Source organism: Thunnus maccoyii, chromosome 1, assembly GCF_910596095.1.
Source record: "Thunnus maccoyii chromosome 1, fThuMac1.1, whole genome shotgun sequence".
In the NCBI taxonomy this organism is placed as follows: domain Eukaryota; kingdom Metazoa; phylum Chordata; class Actinopteri; order Scombriformes; family Scombridae; genus Thunnus; species Thunnus maccoyii.
Genome location: NC_056533.1, coordinates 20,211,692 through 20,232,981, shown reverse-complemented (window position 1 = coordinate 20,232,981; position 21,290 = coordinate 20,211,692). Strand labels below are relative to the sequence as shown.

Sequence of the window (21,290 nt, the reverse complement as noted above, 5' to 3'; positions counted from 1 at the left end):
CTAGAACCTAAGGCATCCATTAGTACCAACTATGTCATGATACCTTGTTGGGAAGAGGGATAAATAACACTCCAAAGTCAGGCTAAATTTTTGCGAGGGAAAAACCGCCATGGCCATTTTCAAGGGGTCCCTTGACCTCTCACCTCAAGATATCTGATTGAAAATGGGTTCTGTGGGTACCCACCAGTCTCCCTTTTACACACATACCCAGTTTATTCTAATCCCATGCAGTTCTAGGCAAAAATCATGGAGTTTTTTGCATGCACTATAAATGTAGAATTTTCACCTATTCTAAAAATGGTGTATTTGAGTATTTCTGAATACTGAGGTCCCTAAACAGTCTTGGAACTGCATAAATTGGATATGACTGGAAAGCTGAGACTATTGTAGATTCAATGAGCCCAATTGTATTCATGTATAATGATGTTAGTCCCCATAGTAGCCATTTCATCGTAGTGAGACCATTTTTTGAAAACTTGACCTCACTGTATAAAATGAACTATTGTGACCTTTAGGATAATCACAGCTTCATGAAACTTTACAACCACAAACTAGAGACCAAGGACATTCAGACGATGTATATACCTGGCTTTCCCAGGTATATTGACAATGTAAAGGTTTCTGAACAATTTCCAGAACAGAGGTGCTTGCCATCCAATCACCAAAAAAAATGCAATTCTTAAAGAAATCTCCAAATGGTGTTCCTCAAGGTAATATGGTGTTTTAGAGGGATTTTTGACCATTTTTTATCAATTCTCGAGTGGTCAAAATTAAGTTAAGTTTTGCACCAAATCTGTGTAACAAATGGTATCAACCCAAAAATTGCTGCAACAACAATTGCTGACATTGAGCATGAAAATGGCCATCATATGTTTCCATCATAATGCTCTAAGCCCTTATACATTCTAAACTCTCAAAATTCGAATAGGCACCTAACCAAAACACAATGTTCATTACAGATTTATGACACACAGTGCTGAGCTGCATCTCAAATCAATCTTCAGGTTCCCAGCTTTCCAATGATATAGAATATGCAAGATCCCTTGTCCCCCCCTAAAAAGAGCCGGCAAAAAAGGCTGGACATTTTACGGTGTGATAATGCAACTTTTTACAGAAATGATCTGAATGCCATATCCACCCTTACACTTAAATGTAAGACGGCAAATTGGCTATAAAAAAATGGCCATAACCTTGGCAACACTGACCTCTACTGGTTTATTATATGTTAACAGCAGATATAAATATTGATCCATCATGAAATCATAGTAAGATAACCATTGATGTATTGTAAGAGCTCTTATAATACATCCACGGCAAAAAACAAAAGAAAAATATAGTATATATTTAAGACTTCTATATCAATATATTATGATTCCTACTGTAGTTATTTAGTGTTAGAAGCCTCTTAATTTTCAGTGTAGTTTTAATCTGACTAAACATTTTATGAGAGTTTTTAATGGTCCTATTTTGTGCAGTTTTCTAGACAGTCTGGCATACGCTCAGGTCCAATAAATATAATTATTTTGTGAGTCTGAGGTGATAAAATGTCAGTATATTGCAGTGTTATTATTAATTAAACGATCATTGCACTAAAGCACCACAGATCCATGTTTTAATGACAGGTGAGCATTCAGCAGGTGACATATGAGGAATGTCATATAAACGTGTCACTGTGTACTGAACCTACCAGCCCAGCAACATAACAGCTGTTTCTAATTAATCGACCAAATATCGAGCTGGTGGGGAGCTCGCGTGCTTTCTGACGAATAACTCAACTTTTCAGCATTAGTCACATGTGTTTTTTTAAACTTCTGCAAACACGCGAACACCGCCCTGAACACATGAAAGAGTTTGTGTACTTTTACTGCCGTTCTCATGAATATTTCGGGCCATCTGTTGTGCCACGCTTCCTTGTTTATGTTTTTTTCAAAGCCGCAAGATTTGTTTCCACACGGTTTGCTCCGCCCTCGCTGAGCCTGTTTGGCCACCGCGCTGACTTATGGGAAATATAGTTTCAAGAGTTCGGTGAACGCATTGCACCACTACTCCAGCTAGACCACATTAAAACTACATCTCCCATCTACTGTCGGCTTTGCAATGTTGTTAACGGATAACCTGGGCCGGGGCATACTGCAATAACTCTGCAAAACAGCTTCCTCATCGTTGGGAACTAAACACAGGTGAGTTAGATCATTTTTCCTACTTTTTAAAAAGCAAATGATGTCAAGGGGCTTCAAAAGATAATGAAACAGCACGAATGAAGTGCTCCGACGACGCTCAGAAAGCTGTCGTTAAAAAGCCGTTAAGTTGAACTAACGGTAGCGACCAACCGACCAGCTAAATGTCATAATTCAGATTAACAGACAAAGATAAAGTCAGTGACATTTATCCGCTGTTGTCCGTGTGGTTAAAGTAAACCCTGGTTGTTTACTCTGTCAGGCCGCGTCATCTGAAGCTGTTACTGTGGTTTGTCACCGCTGCAGGTCGCTGTTACATCTGTTTGTTTGTTTATTTTAGACGTGAATATTATGCTGGTTCAGTAACAACCCCAAGAAATCAGTCTCAAATTCATGAACAGCCAGATAAAGATGATGGAAATGTTCAAAGATTCCCTCCAGACATGTTTTAAGATGTATATAAAATATTTTATTTTGAATAATAATTTGTTTCTGATGTGTTTTTTTTCCACAAAAAAGGTTAAATTATCTTGTTAAAATCCTGAAAAAGGCATCTACTCCTTCTCCCTAATTAAAAATTCAAGAATCTATAAATATGCAATTATATTTCATGTTTTCAAGTTTTCCTGCTGGATACTAGATGTCTCCTTCCTCACTGTAAAGTCCATTTTCAGTGTTTGTGCACTGGAAGCTTCAAGTTTCCACATCACACTTGTATAAGTTCTTGGACCAGGACTGGCTTCCAGACTAGTTGTGATGTCACAAGTCCTGCTCGTAAGTCCGCACCTTAAAATATGATTTTCAATGAGCAGAGAGAAACTTTCACTTTCAGCAGATGAAAATGGAAAAGGCCTTCAAGTGTCAAACTCTGCATGTACATCATTCTGCACAATGAAGCTCAAACATTCAACTGTGGGAACAAGAAGAAAAACATATTTTTGAGCGGAGGAGGACTCTAAAGAACAAAATAGACATAATACTATCTGTTGAAAGAAACAACACTCATTCATCCATAATGCTATCAATTAACCATTTTAATGTATTTCTAAAGCAAGACATGATTCTCAGTTTTGCTATATATATTTTTTTTAATAAATTTGTGGTACTCTTTCTCCTGCATCTTTCAGTGAAGGGTACTTTCCAGTCCTCCACCCCCACCTACAGTGAAAGTGTTACAGGCTGCTTGGGATCAAATTTTATTGACTCTGCTGCCTCCCTTGACACAATCAGTCGCTGCTCAGTCAAAGACAAAAATAATCTATTGCTATACACTGGCTACAGAATCAGATGTCAGTGTCATTATTTGTTCCCAGTAGATGTAGGATAAAAAAAATTTCTACCTTGGTATTGAGTATGTACTTTTATTTTTGGATGCATGGATAAAAAAACTAGAAAGAAATGTCTGTTTTTGACTTCTTCCTTTATTTAACCTGCCAAAAGTCTCACTTAAAGAGATTACATTTTCTTTTTCAAGAGATACCTTACCAAGAGGGCAGAATAAACAGACTAATAAAGTAAATATTTGACATATCAAGGTACTTCATGACATAAAATCCAACCCTACTATAATGCAGTCCTGCTTTTTTTTTTTTAATATGAAAATTTCACCAAAATAATTGTGATGTTATCCCAGTAATCATGAAAATATGCTTAACACTCTTAAAATGGCACTAAAACATACTGGAATCACTTTAACTTACATTTGTGAAGGAACAAATTGCATCATAGGACACACCTCTTTTTTTTTTTTTTGTGAACATCCTGTTTAGTGAAAAACAAACAAGGACAGATTCAGACTCTCGCCAACACCCAGCAGGTAATCACAATGATAGAAAAAAATCCATTAATAAAAAGAATCAACCTTATATCAAAGCTTATATACTCTGAGCCTTCAGCCATTGTGATGAATGACTGAGAAGATGCGGCTCCCTTTAGTGGCAATTCAAAATAAATCAGGAAATCAGTCAGACTGTTGTGAGTAAGAAGCTTTTTCAAGTCACTGGTGAGGATGTTCACAATTATCCCCATATTGGAAATTCACCACAATTAAATTATCTTGAGTGTTTTTATCCGGATGTAAGATAAAAATCTTATATCCTCCCATCCTTACTGCCCATAATAACCGGATACATCTAGAGATATTCCAAATATAGACACCATGACATAAACATTAGGCCAAAATAGACAGTAGATAGATTCAACCCTAGTTCTTAGTTTACAGCACAACAAATCACCCAGTTCATTTTTCTTTTTCCTCACATAAATAATTGAAGTACATTACTGAGCAGACAATGACATATCATGACAATTATGATTCATATAACCTACTTTTTAAGAATCAAAATTATGTCGACTTTATCATCTAACACACACAAGCAAGACCAGACTAATGCTGTGAAAAGCCGATAAAAGTGAAGAATTTAAAGAATTACATAGATGTGTTTTTGAGATAGTCGTCCTGAAACAATAGTGTGTTGTTTTTATGCGCAATGTACTCTGTGCGTCACTGTGCCTGTTCATACAGGCAGTTTTGTGTTTGTTTTTAATAGCTGTGGAAACTCGTGGAAGTTAAACTCGACTTGAGACAAATATAGTTTTATCAAACTACAGTAGTGAACTCGGTAGGTGGTGGTTCATGTATCAAAAGTTTCATGGGTAAATGTGCCTCCAGCTCTGGATGATGATGATATTCAAAGATCTTTTTTCTTTGACTCAGCTGTGTTTTCTTCTTCTTCTGCTTTCCTGTCTTGTGCAACGTATGACTCATCCACAGTTTTATATTCAGTGACTCTCACACTACAGTTAACCAGATGTAATGCAAAAAAAAGAGGATTTTCATCATTTATTTGGCCCTAATATTTGTGTGTATCTGTTATTAACTTGGCACTATCATCTTCAGATAACGAGGCCTGGTTTGCTTTTTACTGACAGGTTCGACTGATTTATTTTTATTGCTTAAATCTCTGCATCTGTTACGCCATCACTTAACGATTCAGACTTTAGTTTAACAGCTTTTAGGTTCAGTGTTCACAGGAATAAACCCATTTTAGGGATTGACTGATGATGTTTCATACGCATAATGTCCAAACTTTGAGCCTGTGACATCTTGACCTATCTTATCTTTTACATATTGTAATGCCGTAGCGTTATTAGTGATTAACCTCTTTCTCTCCTCTAGATCCCTGAGTATTGACGACAACTGACAGAAATGTCAGAGACGTCGAGTGATGCAGAGTCGTCCTGTGGATGGACTATTATTAGTAATGAGGTATAAATCATGTTTCCTGATTCTTGATCCCGACTATTTTCATTAGATTATTATTAGTTGTTGTATATTATTTGACATTTTATGGTAAAGAGGGGTTATTAAATATGAGCAGAGGACTCCCCTATCACAATTAAAGAAGTAAATTATCTTAAACATAAAAGTTTGTTACAACTTGTTTTAAACTGAGTGACGTGTTGAACGTTTTGGCCTGAAGGTTGAATGAAAATTGTCTCCCAACTCGTTCTCGGAGCTGTTCAGTCTTTCTTACTAATGTTGGTATCAGCTGATGTTTGTGATATTAAACAGACAGATTTCATAATGTTGTTCTTTTGATTGTAATCAAATGCTTTCAGATAAAATGCACTGACGAAACGGCACAAACAGGCAAAAAGCCTTATCACATGAAAAAGTACCATACAAAAGGGAAAAGCAGCTCTCTTGAATAAACTGCAACAACTTGTGTGCAAAAATACACTTTAACCAAGTTGAGATTTTGGTAATAAAAGAGTATTTTTGCATATCTGAGATCAATCAGCAAGCTGTGTTCTGTTGTTGTTATTATAACACCTCCCTTTTATTGGATTTTTAAAAATACTTTCAGCTAAATATGTTTTGGATAGTGATGTAGTTTGGATGCTAGTTATTCCCACTTTGTTTTAAATAATGAATTGCCACCAGGTGTGATGATAGAGGATGTTTGTATTTTTTAATGATACACAGACAGTTCTGTAGCATTTTGCTGGCCAACAAATGTCTTTTTTTTTCATTCACAACAGCAAATATCAGATTACAGTTTACATCTTTTACAGTTTTAGATCTGTGGGGTCAAAGCTACAAACCATCTCTGATAGAAAGATTTACGTTCTTTTGATGAATACTGTGTGTCTGCATGTATCTACTCTGAATCATTAATATTTATGGATAATTTAGAAACTTTTAAGCTCAACTGATTCAGACACACTTTTCCCACCATGCCCAGTTTTATTCCTGTTGTGTTTTACAGGGTTCAGATATTGAGACGTTGGGATTGGAGGCTGCGGTGGAATATGGAGTCGACCTCTTAGAGCGCCCCCCGGTGGTGGAAGCAGAACTGCAGGACGCACCAGCTGCTGCATCTGCTAGTAAGAATCCTCAAATTACTGTTTTTCCCTTAATGGTTGCAGATTTAATAGCAATAACAATGAAAATATTTGTAAGCATTGTCATAACATTCATTTTTGCTGCATGATTAAGTATTTGTGAGTTTGTAATCATAATGACCATGATTAAGACATTTATCGTGAATTATATTTGTTTTATTTTCAGCTGGGGGTGTTGAAGAGAGGGTTGGCGATGCACTTGATGACACTCTGGGAGAACAAACCATAGATGAGACACTGTACGCCTCAAAGGTGAGAAGACCATGAACAAAATAACCTGCAGGGTGTCAGATCTGCTCTGTTGCTGCTCCCCGTACCAACCATCTTGAAAATATCTTCACCAGGCGGGAGACAAGGCTGCAGAGAAAGAGCATGTGACTCTGTTGTCCTCCAGTGATCACTCCGACATCGTGACTCTAGGAGACTTGAAGGAGGACGAGCACGCAGAGGCGGAGGAGGTGGTGGCAGCGGCCCACGAGGAATTCTACCTCGGCACTTCCTGTAGCAGCCAGTACGCCTTCACTGCTGCAGAGACTGGTAGGACTCCAGCACCACACACTCTGTCAACAACTCACTGTACTGTCCTCATGTTGTCATTAGCAAGCTGGTTTTATTTCCATTCACAGCCAAAGAGTCCACATAGAGCAAATAGGGACAGAATGTGACAGAATATCAACCCACAGCGTTTTCTTCTTCTGCCTGTTTTCTACGTCGCCAAAGCAGGTTTGATGTTGAGTCACTGGAAACTTCCACAGAGTCTCATGAAGTTAGGCTACCATCTGAGAAGTCAGCTCACTGGAGGCCGCTCTTTTCCAGGTGGCCCGATTGAAACTGGAGTGAATCTTTTAGGATGCTAAGCTTGCTCAGCAATTCACACAACTAATGCTGTTAAGTCGCTGACAGGAACACGTGCTGCTTAGTGATGTGAGCTCGCTCTGTGACACGCTTTGTTAAAGCACGTTCAACCAACCACACAAGAAAAGTCCCATGTAGTAGTTTTTCACCATTTCTCTTTGTGTGTGTGCATGGGTGGGTGTTTTGGAGGTCTTGCTGACTCAAAATATAATTCATAAACATTTTTTTATGAAATAAGGGAATTTCCATCAGTCTAAGAGTCGTGAGAAAATCGGCAGCTTTGTTGTTTAATACTTCTGAACATGTACAGGTTTAAGGTGTGAATTTATTTGGTGAATTTTGTATTTTTTTGTATTTGTAACACTGGGGTAACAACGAATGATAGATTATACAGTTAATCCTACAAATAGACTTTAGGATCAATGTTACTACTTCATTTATGATTAATATGAATATTTCCAACTTGTGTTTTAGCTGTTTTCTGCTTGATGTCTTCAAAAACATTTGTAAAACACAAACATTAATCAAGAATATGCAATAATAGTGTTCATCATTTACTGAATCAGTTAATAGTGATAATATTTATTATCTGCATGATTAACCTCACATATGCATGCTTTCTCAGCCTGTTATTTTTCTATGCATCACTTTTTCATAAATAGCATTTCCACCGTATAATTATTGCAGCAATAACTTTGTATATTTTGCTTTAGTATTTCCAGGACAGAAGCCTGCAGCCACAAACTCGAGCAGCAGTGAGGACGAGGCGGGACGAAGTTCCAGCACTGTTGTACGAAGACGAAGGCTGAGGAGGAATACGGCGAGTGTCGTGACAGAGCCTGAGGAGGAGGAGGAGGAGGCACCGGAGTCTGGTCCAAGTGAGGATGAGGAAGACGAGGTCAAAGAAGAGAAGGAGCAGGAGGAGCAGGGTGAGGTCATACCAGCTGCTCCGGACGTCCGAGTGCGAGGCCATGGCAGCAGCATCCTCAACAAATGTATCCTGCTTGCCCTCATCATCGCCATCAGCATGGGCTTCGGTCACTTCTATGGTAAGATAGTCTATAAAGAATCAGAAGATTTGACTGAATACTATATATTTAATTTAGGTCTGCAACTAATGACCATTTTCATTATTGATTAATTTGTGGATTACTTTCTCGATTAATTGATTAGTTGTTTGATCTATAAAATGTCAGAAATCACTCTTTCACAAAGCCCAAGATGACCTAAACCGACCAACAGTCCACAACCCAAAGACATTCAGTATACTGTCATAAAGGACTAAAGAAAGCAGAAAATATTTACATTTAAGAAGCTGGAACCAGAGAATTTTAGCATTTTTCTTAAAAAAAATGACTCAAAACAAATAATCGATTATCAAAATTGATGCTGATTAATTTTCTGTCGACTGACTATTCAACTAATTTTTGTAGCTCTAATTTAATTGAACCTGCCGCCCAGTCAGATGTAGAACATGTATGTACATGAACTACATGTGTAAAATAACTGACTTGACTCGTCTTCGGCAGCCGTGAACAGTCGTCTTCATTTTGTCCCACTAATTTTCAGGAGGCTAAAGCCTCTCTGTCGTTTACACAGTACGTCTTCGCTAAACCCCAGACAAGGTTTTGTGCACGTTTTGTTTTATCTGTAAAAGTGTTGCACTGATTTTTATCTGCATGTACAGTTTTTTTTTTTGCATGACCAGGTATAAGATTATCTGAGCGAGTCTTATTTTTAGTGGAGACAACTGTGCTCATGCAAACCTTTAACACTTTGTAGGTTACATTTTCTCACTTACAGGCACCGTCCAAATTCAAGAGAGGCAGAAAACTGTGGAGAAAGTCAAAGTGAACGAGCTCGATGGTGTGAGGCATCTGCTTCAAAAGCACGTAAGACAAAAACTTTTCACAAACCAACTCAGTGAGAAGAGCCTGAATCTAAATGACTTACAGCAGAAATGATTGAAAGCTCACTCACACTCGAATGTAGGTAACGTAATAAAATTAATTATCCCACTTTGCGGGATGGTTGTGACTTTTTTGCATAGTGCCATTTTAGTTTGTTGCTTCTTTCAAAATGCTATTAACCGCATACAAAATAAATGTGAATGTTAAAAGGATTTTGACGTTACTGGTGACGCAGTTTGGCTCTCCACCTTGTTGGTCAGATGTTGAATGATTTACATTTTTTCAGCAAACATTCTGATAACCTCTGATGTTTATGGCCCTTATAAACATGACTTTAATGGACCATAAATTGTTTCTTCCTTTTCACATTAAGGTCCAGAGGAGAGACCTGGGCCTTGACGACCTGGATGAGCAAAACGTTATTTCACTGCTCACAGACGTAATCGAGAAGATCAAGAAAGAGAACGAGGAGCTCAACATCAAACAGTCGCACATTCAGGTAACTTGGAAGTCAGTTTGGTAACTTAATTCAGATAAAAAATAAATGCAAATGATGTAAGTTAAAACTCAAAACTGTCATTTTTCTTCCACAACTTTCCTTCTTTTCTCAATAAGGCCAAGAGAGACGACCTGGAAATGTTATTGAAACGGAAAGCTGAGGAGAGGACTAAAATTGTGTCTCAGCAGCAGAGGCTGACAGCGGAGAACCAGCAGTTAAAGAGCTCCCTGGAACGAGAGGAGAAATCTCTGTCCACCCTGCAGGAGGAGCTGACAAACCTGCGCTCTCAGATAAGAGATCTGGAGACTGTGGGATCTTGTGGGGACACGTGGGTTTTCTCGCTGTCAGAAAACCAAAGGCTGCGAGACGAGCTGGAGCACAAGAAGCAGCAGATACGAAGCTTTCACGGCCAGCGGGAAGACATGATGGCCGAAGCGCAGACACTGAGGAAGAATCTTGACATGGAGAGGAAGGTCACAGACGAGCTGAGGAGGGACTTGAACAGGCTGAGAAGTCGCATCACTGGAGCTGCAAGGGGAGCCGGTTCAGAGGCAGAAGAGTTACAGTCACGTCTGATGGAGCTGGAGAAGAGGCTCAGCTTTGAGCAGCAGCGCTCTGACCTTTGGGAGAGGCTGTATGTGGAAACCAAAGAAGAAAGAGCCAAAGGAGACACAGAGTCCAAAGTGAAAAAACCGAAAGAGGGCATGTCGGGGAAAGTGAAGGACACATTTGACGCTGTGAAGAACTCCACCAAGGAGTTTGTCCATCACCACAAAGAACAAATTAAAAAAGCAAAAGAAGCTGTGAAGGAGAACCTTAGGAAGTTCTCAGATTCTGTCAAATCAACTTTCCGCCACTTCAAGGACTCGGCCTCGACCTTCATCAACAAGGCCAGAGGGTTTTATAATAAGAAATGTGATGAGAAGAATACAAAAGAGTCCTGGCAGCACAGGTACCACAAGCCTCATCACAGACACTCGCACAAATCTGACGACTCCTTCTACAGCAGCCACAACACTCGGAAATCAGGGGATAAAGTTAATAAAGATCGAGGCCAAAACGCCCACAAACCCAACCTGAAAGGATGCTCTGGGGTTTTTGACTGCGCCTACCAGGAGTCCATGAGTCTCTTCAACAAAGCCATGGAGCCGATAAGAGCGGACGAGTTTCACCAGCTGCTCCAGAGCTACCTGCAGCAGGAGGTCGACCACTTCCACCACTGGAAAGAGCTGGAGATGTTCATCAACAACTTCTTCCACAACGGTGTGTTCATCCACGACCAGATGCTGTTTACAGACTTCGTCAACGGTGTGGAAGACTATCTGACGGACATGCACGAGTATCACGGCCTTGATGACAACCTGTTTGGAGATCTTGACGACTACGTCTACCGGCATTTCTTTGGAGACGCTTACACAAAAATCTATGGCCCGAGGTTAGTGTCCTCGAGCCAAAATCTCACATCCAGCAGTCCTTCTTCCTTCTAAAGGACGCTGAAAGTTCAAAACTAAGAGTTTCATCATTTGACTTTGTATAAAGCTGCTGAGAGCAACTTTTACTAAGAAGCAGAGTTAAGAGATTTAAATTTTGTTAATGAACTTACTCAATACGTCTACTTTGATACGGGTGTGAAAAGCATTTTGCTGAAAAATACAAGTCATCTCTCATGTTATTGATTGTTTGGATTTGTTTGTGAATTCTTTGGATCCTGAACTCACAATCAAAATATACTTTTAAAAGTTTTATTTTTCCAACATGCTGTCATGATGAGGCGCATTACCTGCGTCCTCTGAACTTCCTCTAACTTCTCTCAGATTTAGCAGCTACTTTTACTGCTGATAAACTTTGTGAACTGCACTTGCAACACAAACTTAGAAGACTGTTATGCTCCTTATTTTAAGCAGTTTCTCCTCACTCGGTTAGTTAGAAGCTATTTAAGATGATTTCTGAATGCTGCTGCTGTGTTCTTCCATCATCATGCTGCAGCTTGAATGTATTTATGACACATTTCTGTTTTTGTCTTGAATCACACAGTGGGCCGTTTGAAAGACCTGACTCAGACTCAAAGGAGGAGTTGAGGACAAAGCATCAACAACGTAAGCAGCAGAGAGCCAGAGCTCGACCGCACAGTGAACGCAAGTGGAGCAGATCAGGAAGAAACGCAGACAGACACATGGCTGATGTCAAAATAGAACTGGGTCCCATGCCGTTTGATCCTAAATACTGAAAATGTCTCTGCTGGTTTAATGTTATAGTTGCAAATTCTATTTTGGGTTGTATTTAGGTTCAACGTGTCCTTGTTTTGTAAGTTTGCACAATTTTAACTTTTTAATGCTACTGAACGTCCTTGAGCTGTTTTGTGTTAAGTAATCGTTATCAGCTTATCTCATCTGCACATTTGTATGAGTCACATTTCACACATGTGAAAATTGAACTTAGTTTTTAGCTTATTAATTAGTCATCAATTAATATTTCCTGCTGAAACTTGATTATCTTCAACAGCAGCACTTTTTAAAAAACATACGCATTAAAAATGAGCAGAAAATGTTAATTGATATCCCAGCTGTTGTGAAATGTTGCAAAAAAAACAAAAACAAAGCCATGTCACATTTTATATGTTTCTGTGTACAACTATATAGTTGTTTGAATTTGCTGCTACAAGGATAGGTTTGAGTGATGTTTGTAATTAGCTTTCAGAGTTAAAATGCTGTTTAACATTCCAGCTTCAGCTTGTTTTAACTGGACCGGGCAAATTTACTTTACAGGTGTTGAAGAAAACATGGCTGGAAAAACAATTTCACACCAAATTCAGTTGTGATTGACAGAAATGTTGGTGTTTTACATTTGACACATCTTTAAAAATCACAAAATTTGAGTTTGAAGTATTTATTTCAGTAGCAATTCCACATCATAGAACATTCTCACTAGGGAAACATCTGCCGTTTGTTCCAGTGTTTGTCAGTGCCTTTCATAAATAAAGATGCTTCCTCCAACTCTTCCCTCAGGAAAGTGAGTATGAAATATCTCAGCCGTCTTCATGAAGTTGTTCCCGTGCAAAAACACAGAGATTTCCTGCAACAAAAAACACATGAAGATTTAGGCAGTTTTAAACATTTTCACAAACACAGGAATCTCGTCTGTCAGTGTTTTACCTTTTCCAAAACATTAAACAGAACCAGGTGTGTTGGTAGAGAGGACTTGTATGGAAATGAAGTCCTGAGCCAGTGAAGAGGGTCGTCGTAGAATCTGTCAGCTTCATCGACGTAACCCTTTTCTCCAAGGTCTGGAGGACACTCCAGAAACCTCATCTTCATGGGGCAGTGGATGTGGCTGTGAGGAGAAAACATCATCAGCTGATGTAGGTAAACATGTGATCAAATCACTTTTAGGCAAAGGCGAGTACGATGGAAGAAAGGAAATGTTACCTCATTATTATTTACATGTCAGAAATATTTACAACTTTCTTCTAGAAGGTTTGATTAATTTGATTTTATGCAAAAAAATCATATTTACAGCACAAATAACAGTCAATATTGTCAATAATAGGAGGAAGATGTAGTTTGGAGTCCTTCAAGTACAAATTATTTTTGATCACACAGCAGGTTGTAGACAAAAGGTGTGACATTACCTCAGCTTGTATCAAATTGTTACAGTCTAGACTGAAATATATTAAATGAGGATCATGTTTAACGATCTTTCTCCTCTATGGATCCACTCAGCAGTGAGGTGAAGCTGCCCTCAGCGAGGATGAGGAGGCTACAGAAGGAGGAATTTTCACTAATCTCAATCCTTTTTCACTTTTTCTGTGTAAACTCAAATCTTGACAGTATGAAATACGACGAGCTAGTAGGGCTCAATAGTTTTTGAGGACTGCAACATGTGCGTAGAGTCAAGTATCAAAAACTCTTAAGTATCCAAAGTTAGTATCAGACGTTTGGTCAGATTCTTCTTTTCTCTTATTCTCTGATTTCCTGATCTAAAATATAACTTTCCTTTTTTAATTTTAACTCTCTGTAGGCAGGTTCTTGTACATTTGCTGGTTTTATAGAAGTTTCTTGTTTTTATATTGTTTCTTTGGACAACATTAACGCCTTGTTATCACAAAACAGCAGTTAAATCATATTTTTTTAATAAAATCAGCCTATAAAGAACTGAGTGAAATGTACTGCTACTCTAGTGAGGTTCTGGCTCACAGGTGGACATCAAAGAAAGCTGAACTCTCAGAACTCTGACACAATCATTTTGGAGGAACATTTAAAACACATTTAAAATAAAGAAAATGTATCAGATTTGCGAGTGCGAAGCTCATTGATAAAAAATAACCCGACCAGCCTTCAGGTCCTATCTTTAAGTCCATCACCTGCAGACTGTTCTGTACCTGTAGAAAGGTGTTGAGTGACAGGGCATGAGGAAGAGGATGTCTGGCTCTGGACGGGTGGAGACGCTGCCGACATCACAAAGTGTCTGGAGGCGGCTCATGACGTCCAAAGTGCCTCGCTGGTGAATCAGGCCGGTGTACAGAGCCAGAAACAGGTTGGTCGCCAACAAACCAAACGCTGCAGCTCGACGCCACGCTTTCAAATTAGCAATAGAAATCCCTGTAGCAGCCATTAAACACACAAAGAAAAAAAACACATAATTAAAAAACAAATCTGGCTATTCGTTACCACAAATACGTGTTTTTGATGTGAAATCGTGAGCTTACCGCAAAAGATCATACAGAACGGCAGCACAGGATAGATGAACCTGAACTCCTTGTGGGGAAGAAAACTGTATCAAAAAATCCAAACATGTTATCTGAAGCAAGCAGGAATAACTCAGTCTGTTTGTTTTTTTGTAATGTTATTTGTCTTCATATGTACTTTCACATGAAACCTTTTTATTTTTTTCTTGACCAGGGCTTTTACCTGTAAACTACGACTGTCCAGACAACTGCCACCAACAGGATTTTGTATCTTTTGAAGGCGAGGGAGCATCCGTGAAGAAAGAGTGGAAGATGAGGTCCGATCACGACTGCAAACCCCTGAGTGAAGTACCAGTGCCAGGGGTGAGAGCCGTAGAAACCCGCCACACCGTGGAAGATGTTAAACTTCAGGAAGTTGAACTGCACCAAGGTCCACTGGAGAAAAACAGAGCAGCTGTTACACTTCATAAGCAGCAATTACTGATATTTAGAAATTCATTTGATTTACATGTTTCACCTTTCCGTAGAATATACAGTCGACCACAGTTGAAGTCACAACAGCCAGAACGCTGGAGAGGAGAAAAAACGGGGATTATGCAATAAAGACAAGCAGAGAAACTAAAGTTGAAGTTAACAGATTGAAAGTACAAACCCTATAGGAATGTAGCCATGAGTGATGAGTCTCAGTTTGTTTTCTTCCTGCCAGAAATGGTGCATCAACAGAGGAAGCCAGACAATCAGCGCCGTCGGACGAACAATGACAGCCAAGGCCACCAGGGTCAAATATTTTTTGCTGGAAAAAAAAACAAAACATCGACAGCGTCTCTTTAAATGATCTGTTGCAGAGATTAGAGTTATTAGTTGAGAAAGGCCTTAAAGTGTGAGCGGGTCGAGACCTGCTGTGTGTTTTGGACCCAGGCAGAGGAAAGTAAAAAAGAGCCAGACAGGTGATGGTGGTCTCCATGCTGTTGGTCAGAGTCCTGGTGCAGCAGTACCAGGAGAACCAGGAGCACAGATGGCAGAAGAACTACAGAAACACGATGTATTCAGTTATATTCTCTCATGAAATATCAGAGAACAAATGTTTGTGATTTTTGCAAATGAACTAGATCTAAACAAACAGACAGACGGACTCTTTTCTGAGTGAACTGAAGTAAAGCAGAAAGTATACAGGTAAAGTATTTACTGTCCATTTGGCGACGTCACTATTTTCCAACGTTCGGACGAGGAAGAAGAATTTTACATCTGCAAATGCAGCAAGTAGAGCCTGAATTATTCGAGGCACCCATATCTGCAGACAGAGAGACACACCAGGTTTAATGAAGAATTATTCTGAGTACAGGAAATTTATTTGGTCAAAAATGCAAATAAAAAAAAGTTGTCTGAACAATGACATATGTTAACTTGCCAGGAGATAGACTGAGTCATAGTTTATGAAGTGTAATATCTTGTATATGAATGCAAAGAAGAGTGGATAAGAGAAGCCTCTTATTCCTGCCCTCCATTCCCAGGTCAGATACCCATAAGTCACACAGTTAAGGTTGTAACAGCATAAAAAAATAAATAGAAAACAATATTAATACCAAACTGCTGGTTTTAGCTTAATAAATGTAAAGAGTTGCTCTTTGTTTCATGTCATTACAAACTCAAAACAGGTTTTAACTGTTGTTCAGATGCATTATTAGAAACAAAAGGCCCAGACGAGGTCACCCAAACACAAAAACTGTCCTCCAGCCTGCAAAACATTGAATGCCTAAAAAGAAAATGCTGTAACAAAAAGGCAGCAGAAACTTCTTTCCCTTTCACACTTACATACTGAACAGCACATGATAAACCTGTTTGTTTACATGTGGTTTCTTGCTGGTTAAGAAGTGAACAGTTTTGTCCCTCTGTATATTCTCACACAGTGAATGATCTGATAAATAACAGTTTCCTTCATTAGTAAACGATGATTTCTATATGGTAGTTGTGTGAAAAGTAATGAGACAAGATAATAGAGAATATCTGCCCTCTGTCCCTGATGTACGAACAGAGATGTTTCATGTTTTCTGCTACAAATGTCTAAAAAAGTTAAAATGATGTCTGATATCTCTGGCTGAGTTCAAATATACTGTAAATAATTTGGTAAATGACTCCTTTGTTAATTGTCTCTATTGTTAGCTTATTTTTAGCTTTCTCAACATCTTCAGAAATCATCAAAAGTTGACTGAATGCTTTTGAGTATTTGCAGCAACACCTCTGAACAACAGAGAAAAACTGAAAGATATGTGGCCGCTGCAGATTAAAGGACGAGTTCACAATTTTTCAAATCTTTCAACAACAGTCAGGCGCCCAAGTGAACAGTAAAACAGGTTTTTCTTGCCTCTTCCAGTGTTCATATGGGCACCTGACTGTTGTTTTAAATTTGTCTACCTGTCCTTTAAGTAATCCATTACTTTGGGTTTTGGTAATTTGATGGATTTAGGTTGATGATCATTATTTAATCAAAATATAGAAGTTATAAAGAAAAAAACAGACATGAATCAGCAATGAATGTAACAGTTACTGCAGCCCCTCGCTGCACTGTCGCTGCCTGTTGCTAATAATAACCTGCAGGCGTCCAGCCACACAGCTGCAGATGATAATGTCAAAGGATATTTGAAGACCATATGATGGGAAATCTCCAGAGATTGCCAGTACTCATCAGGCACGAAGCTGGTCTGAACCAAGAAGCAGTTGATCAATCTAAACACCACACAAAACACAGCAACTCTGGTCCTCAGCTCACCTGTGGAGTCCATGAAAAACACTTTATTTGAGTGATAAAAAACACCACTGCTGTGTGTTTGGTCAGCATGATCTTAATCACTGTGTGTGATAATGAAGAGCCCCACCGTTGTTGAGAGGACATTCATCTTCTTTGGCGTAAAGTTGTGATTTTCTTTTTCTCAGTTTCACATCTTCCACTTTACTCCCAAGCTTCAGACGTGGGCGGATGTTCTCCATCAGGATATTTTGTCACCCCAACCTGCTGCCAGCATAGCTCCACCTGTCAGGGTGTAAATCAGGTGAGTTCAGTCAAAGGTTGAGTGTAATCATATAAAGTGGGTTTTAAAGATACGAAATTAACGTATGCTAACAGCAGTCGGTCACATTATACAGTTGAACAACCGGCGCAATCTTTACGTTTATTCAGCCAGCAGTATGAGACGATCATACCTTCAACTTAACTACAGTGAATCTGTAAATGTTTCCAGTGAGCGCTAAAACAGTTCTGCTGCGCTTCCGCACTCTCACACGCACTTCCGGTCTAACGTTCGTCTTCTTCTTCTTCTTCTTTGTGGTTTATTGGTGGTTGGCAAACAGCGATTTGGTGCTTTCCAGTGTAACGTTATTTCCAGCTTTTATATTAATAGCAGCATCATCGGTTATTAGCTCATGATGAGCCTCACAAACGGTCGTGTCTACATGGTAACCCTAGAATTGCTTAAACTCTCGTGAGCCGCTTCAAAATATTCTCGTCTCGATGGTGTGACAACGCTGTTGTTAAAGTCTGGTTAGGTTCATGCACAAAAAACACTTGGTTAGGGAAAGATCGTGGTTTGGGTTAAAATGATCACTTGAAACCGCTTGAAACGTGGTGCGGGTTAAAGTTACTACTTCCTTATAAATCTCGCGAGATTTTTTCGCAAATCTAGGGTAACCGTCTATACCCTCACACATGCAGGAGAGGTTCACAATTTTTCAAGTGTGTCAGGTGCCCACATGAACACTGAAGTAGGTTTTGCTCGCTGTAATCATTCCTCCTGTTCATACTGGCTGTTGAAAGATCCCCTTCAAATGCACTTTCAATGTAAATGATTGGAGCCAAAATCCACAGTCTGTCCACACAGTCAATTTGTACAAAAATGCATTTAAAAGTTTATCTGAAGCTTATACGAGGCTTCAGCAGTCTGAGTTAGTCATGCCAAGTAGATATCTGACACATGTATGGTCTTTTTAGCTTCAAATTCCCTCTTTGTGTTTCCTCAGTGTTTCCCTGTTGAGATGTGGTAGAAGTATAGTAACAAAAAGAGGAACTTTGGCACTAAAACAACTGTTACGTTAAAAGATATCTACTTGATTTGACTCATTTGGACGTCTGAAGCTTCATATTAGCTTCAGATAAACTTTTAAATACATTTTTGCACAGACGGAAGCTTGTGGATTTTGGTCCCCATCACTTACATTGTACATTATGAAGGGATCTTCTAATATTCAGTATGATCAGGAGGAATGATTATGGCAAGAAAACCCTGTTTCAGTGTTTATTTTGGCATCTGACTGTTGTTCTAAGACAGACTCGAAAAACCTGTCCTATAAGTAAAAAATTACATTTTAATTTTGACAGAAAGTCAATATTTTGTCTTAGTATATAATAACTGTTAACTTAGGAAGTCAAAGACTTTGACGTATATCTCAGAGTTTTAGCCGATATCTTGACAGAAAATCAGTATTTTGACTAATTATCTTAGATTTTTTTTTTTTTTTACTGAAATGGCGTGAAGTGGTGAAGTACGGAGCATTTATTAACTATTTGTAAAGACCATGGATGTTTTATATCCATAGTAAAGAGACACACAAGAGAAACACTGTACACTGTAGTCCAGCAGGTGGTGACTGTTCTGCTGGAATTCAGAGTAGAAGAAGAATGATGGCAACCCCAAACCCGCGAGAGTTATCATTTTAACCCAAACCATGATCTTTCTCTAACCCTAACAAAGTATTTTTTGTGCCTAAACGTAACTAGACTTTAATCACAGCGTTGTCACACCATAAAACGTAATTATTTTGTACAAAGCGCACATAAAGAAATAACGCATATAAATATCGCGAGAGTTCCACCGGGTACTCATTTAGACACGACCACTGTCTCCTTGGTGTCCTGGCAGCATTTGTATTTTTACTAACTTGCTGTCTTGTCTGTCTGTGTTTGGAGACCACAGACACCTCGATTCAAACGTGTCCTCGGTGAGTTACTAGCATCACATGGAAGTTGCCAAGAATCGCCTGTAAACCAGCTAAAGTTTGAGTTGTAATTAGATAAACGGTTATGTAGCTGTATCTGTCAAGGTGGCAGAAGGTTTGCTGGGATAGTCATCCGGTCTGGATTTTCATACTCCAGTTAGAAATTAAATTGTTTTTTGTTATGAACAGTATGTGTTATTACAAAACCGTGTTTTAAGTTTAGAGAAAAGGCTGAACACTTTCATTGAAGATTGCACACTTTGATGACCGTAAAAACTCAATACATTTGGCAATTTAACATTTCTGTTAAGGTAATATCCATTGATTGGTGTCTTAAAGACCGTATAATCATATTTTCTGATGAAAAATATTAAGTTTTAATAAGCTTTTATGCCTATAAATATTTTTTTTACTTTTTCAGTTGATGATGATGATGATGATACTACTACTACTACTACTAATAATAATGATGATAATAACCTTATTTGTATAGCACATTTTATAAAAAAGATTGCAGCTCAAAGTGCTTTACATGCAAATGACAAAGTGAGAACACCAGGACAAAGTCAAATAAAAGATAAATAAAAAGCAGACAAGAAGAAGAAAAACAAAACAAAAAAACAAACAAAAAATTGGTAATTGGTAAGGTAATTGAAAACAGGCTGGGTTACAGCAAGGATGGGAACTGATAAAATGCCAGGTTGTACAAATGTTCTAGCTGTTTTTCACTAGCTAAATATGTACTTAATATGTAATTTCAGGTACAGTTTTCCTCCCACATTGTTAATAATCTGCCTCAGTCCAAATTCATTAACTAAATATTCCGTTTTTAAAGGTTGCACAGAGAGGTTGACTCATAATAATGCATGTCAGAGAGCATACGGTGAAGGGCCTGAGCTGCAGTCCTCCTCTGATTACAGGGATGTATTGTTAACTGTGTTCATAGGGAAATTTGGAATAATCTTTCTGAGGAGCTGCTCTGGGATCACAATTAAAATGTAGTGGCACATCAGGGTGGTTAGGGTGTGAGTGTGACAGTGCTGCATTGATTTATCTACAAGAAGCAGCCTGCATTGATTTATTGTGAAAATGCAGAAATGTATGCATAAATACCATGTGTTGGCTCTGTATATGTTATTAAAACAGCAGCATTAGTCCAGCAACACAGCAGTTTTCTTGCACTGTCTGTAGATAAACTATCAACATCCATGCAGAAAGTTATGCTTAAAATTTTGCAAGAACACGCAACATTCAACACAATATAAAAGATGAAGCATAGGAGACACTAATATTATAAAGTGTCTACAGTAGATTAAGTTTTTTGGATAACATTATTTTAACTGTTCTTTCAGGATCATCTTGTGTCTCAACATTAGATTTCCACATTGAAAGAAGTCATGTTTCGACGAAGAATACCCTTCACACAGATTGCCTTTGCCACCATTCTGGGAGTCGGTGGTGGCATTTATATCTACAAACCCTGTTTTGAGCCAGAGCTGAAGACCTCAGGACAGAAAAACCAGGATGTGCCAAAGAAACAGAATGAAACTGAAGGAAATAGTTCATCACTCTGAGAAAATACTTCACAGGCAGAAGCCAGAAGAACCACATTAGAGGCTGGTGGACTGACAAGACCAGCATGGATAAATTAATTTGTTTTTTGGGTGCTTTGTGTGATTGTAAATGTACAGAATAAAATATTTAATAATTTGACTGACTTATTTATCATCTATTTCAGAATGACATGTCAAAGTATAGGTGTTTATCGTACA

General features: G+C 38.6%; 3 protein-coding genes across 12 annotated transcripts; 2 read left to right on the top strand and 1 right to left on the bottom strand.

The window, feature by feature from the left end:
- The first annotated feature begins 1,734 nt into the window (after positions 1 to 1,734).
- ccpg1 (cell cycle progression 1) lies at positions 1,735 to 12,841 on the top strand. 4 transcript variants are annotated; one of them, XM_042409466.1, is made up of 11 exons: positions 1,735 to 2,180; positions 5,356 to 5,445; positions 6,449 to 6,566; positions 6,751 to 6,836; positions 6,929 to 7,121; positions 7,308 to 7,400; positions 8,153 to 8,488; positions 9,222 to 9,331; positions 9,723 to 9,848; positions 9,965 to 11,283; positions 11,883 to 12,841. In XM_042409466.1, the coding sequence occupies exons 2-11, from the start codon at positions 5,386 to 5,388 to the stop codon at positions 12,073 to 12,075; spliced, it is 2,634 nt and encodes an 877-aa protein (XP_042265400.1). In that variant the 5' UTR covers positions 1,735 to 2,180; positions 5,356 to 5,385; the 3' UTR covers positions 12,076 to 12,841. The 4 variants fall into 4 exon arrangements, with proteins under 4 accessions (XP_042265400.1, XP_042265409.1, XP_042265418.1 ...); XM_042409475.1 differs by having other exon boundaries at positions 1,736 to 2,180; positions 9,243 to 9,331; XM_042409484.1 differs by lacking the exon at positions 7,308 to 7,400 and having other exon boundaries at positions 1,737 to 2,180.
- Positions 12,719 to 18,120, bottom strand: pigb (phosphatidylinositol glycan anchor biosynthesis, class B). Of its 6 annotated transcripts, none has more exons than XM_042409515.1 (13): positions 17,698 to 18,120; positions 17,406 to 17,560; positions 17,170 to 17,299; positions 15,941 to 16,058; positions 15,719 to 15,823; positions 15,429 to 15,559; positions 15,185 to 15,325; positions 15,050 to 15,101; positions 14,756 to 14,967; positions 14,554 to 14,618; positions 14,227 to 14,446; positions 13,001 to 13,178; positions 12,719 to 12,920 (listed from the first exon to the last, which is right to left on the bottom strand). In XM_042409515.1, exons 2-13 carry the CDS (start codon positions 17,515 to 17,517, stop codon positions 12,807 to 12,809), a joined length of 1,578 nt encoding a protein of 525 aa, XP_042265449.1. In that variant the 5' UTR covers positions 17,518 to 17,560; positions 17,698 to 18,120; the 3' UTR covers positions 12,719 to 12,806. The 6 variants fall into 6 exon arrangements, with proteins under 6 accessions (XP_042265449.1, XP_042265437.1, XP_042265458.1 ...); XM_042409503.1 differs by having other exon boundaries at positions 17,731 to 18,120; XM_042409524.1 differs by lacking the exon at positions 17,698 to 18,120 and adding an exon at positions 17,665 to 17,681.
- LOC121895970 (protein PIGBOS1) lies at positions 17,492 to 21,231 on the top strand. 2 transcript variants are annotated; one of them, XM_042409563.1, is made up of 2 exons: positions 17,492 to 17,579; positions 20,871 to 21,231. In XM_042409563.1, the coding sequence occupies exon 2, from the start codon at positions 20,916 to 20,918 to the stop codon at positions 21,090 to 21,092; it is 177 nt and encodes a 58-aa protein (XP_042265497.1). In that variant the 5' UTR covers positions 17,492 to 17,579; positions 20,871 to 20,915; the 3' UTR covers positions 21,093 to 21,231. The 2 variants fall into 2 exon arrangements, with proteins under 2 accessions (XP_042265497.1, XP_042265489.1); XM_042409555.1 differs by lacking the exon at positions 17,492 to 17,579 and adding an exon at positions 19,380 to 19,521.
- Positions 21,232 to 21,290: the final 59 nt, after the last annotated feature.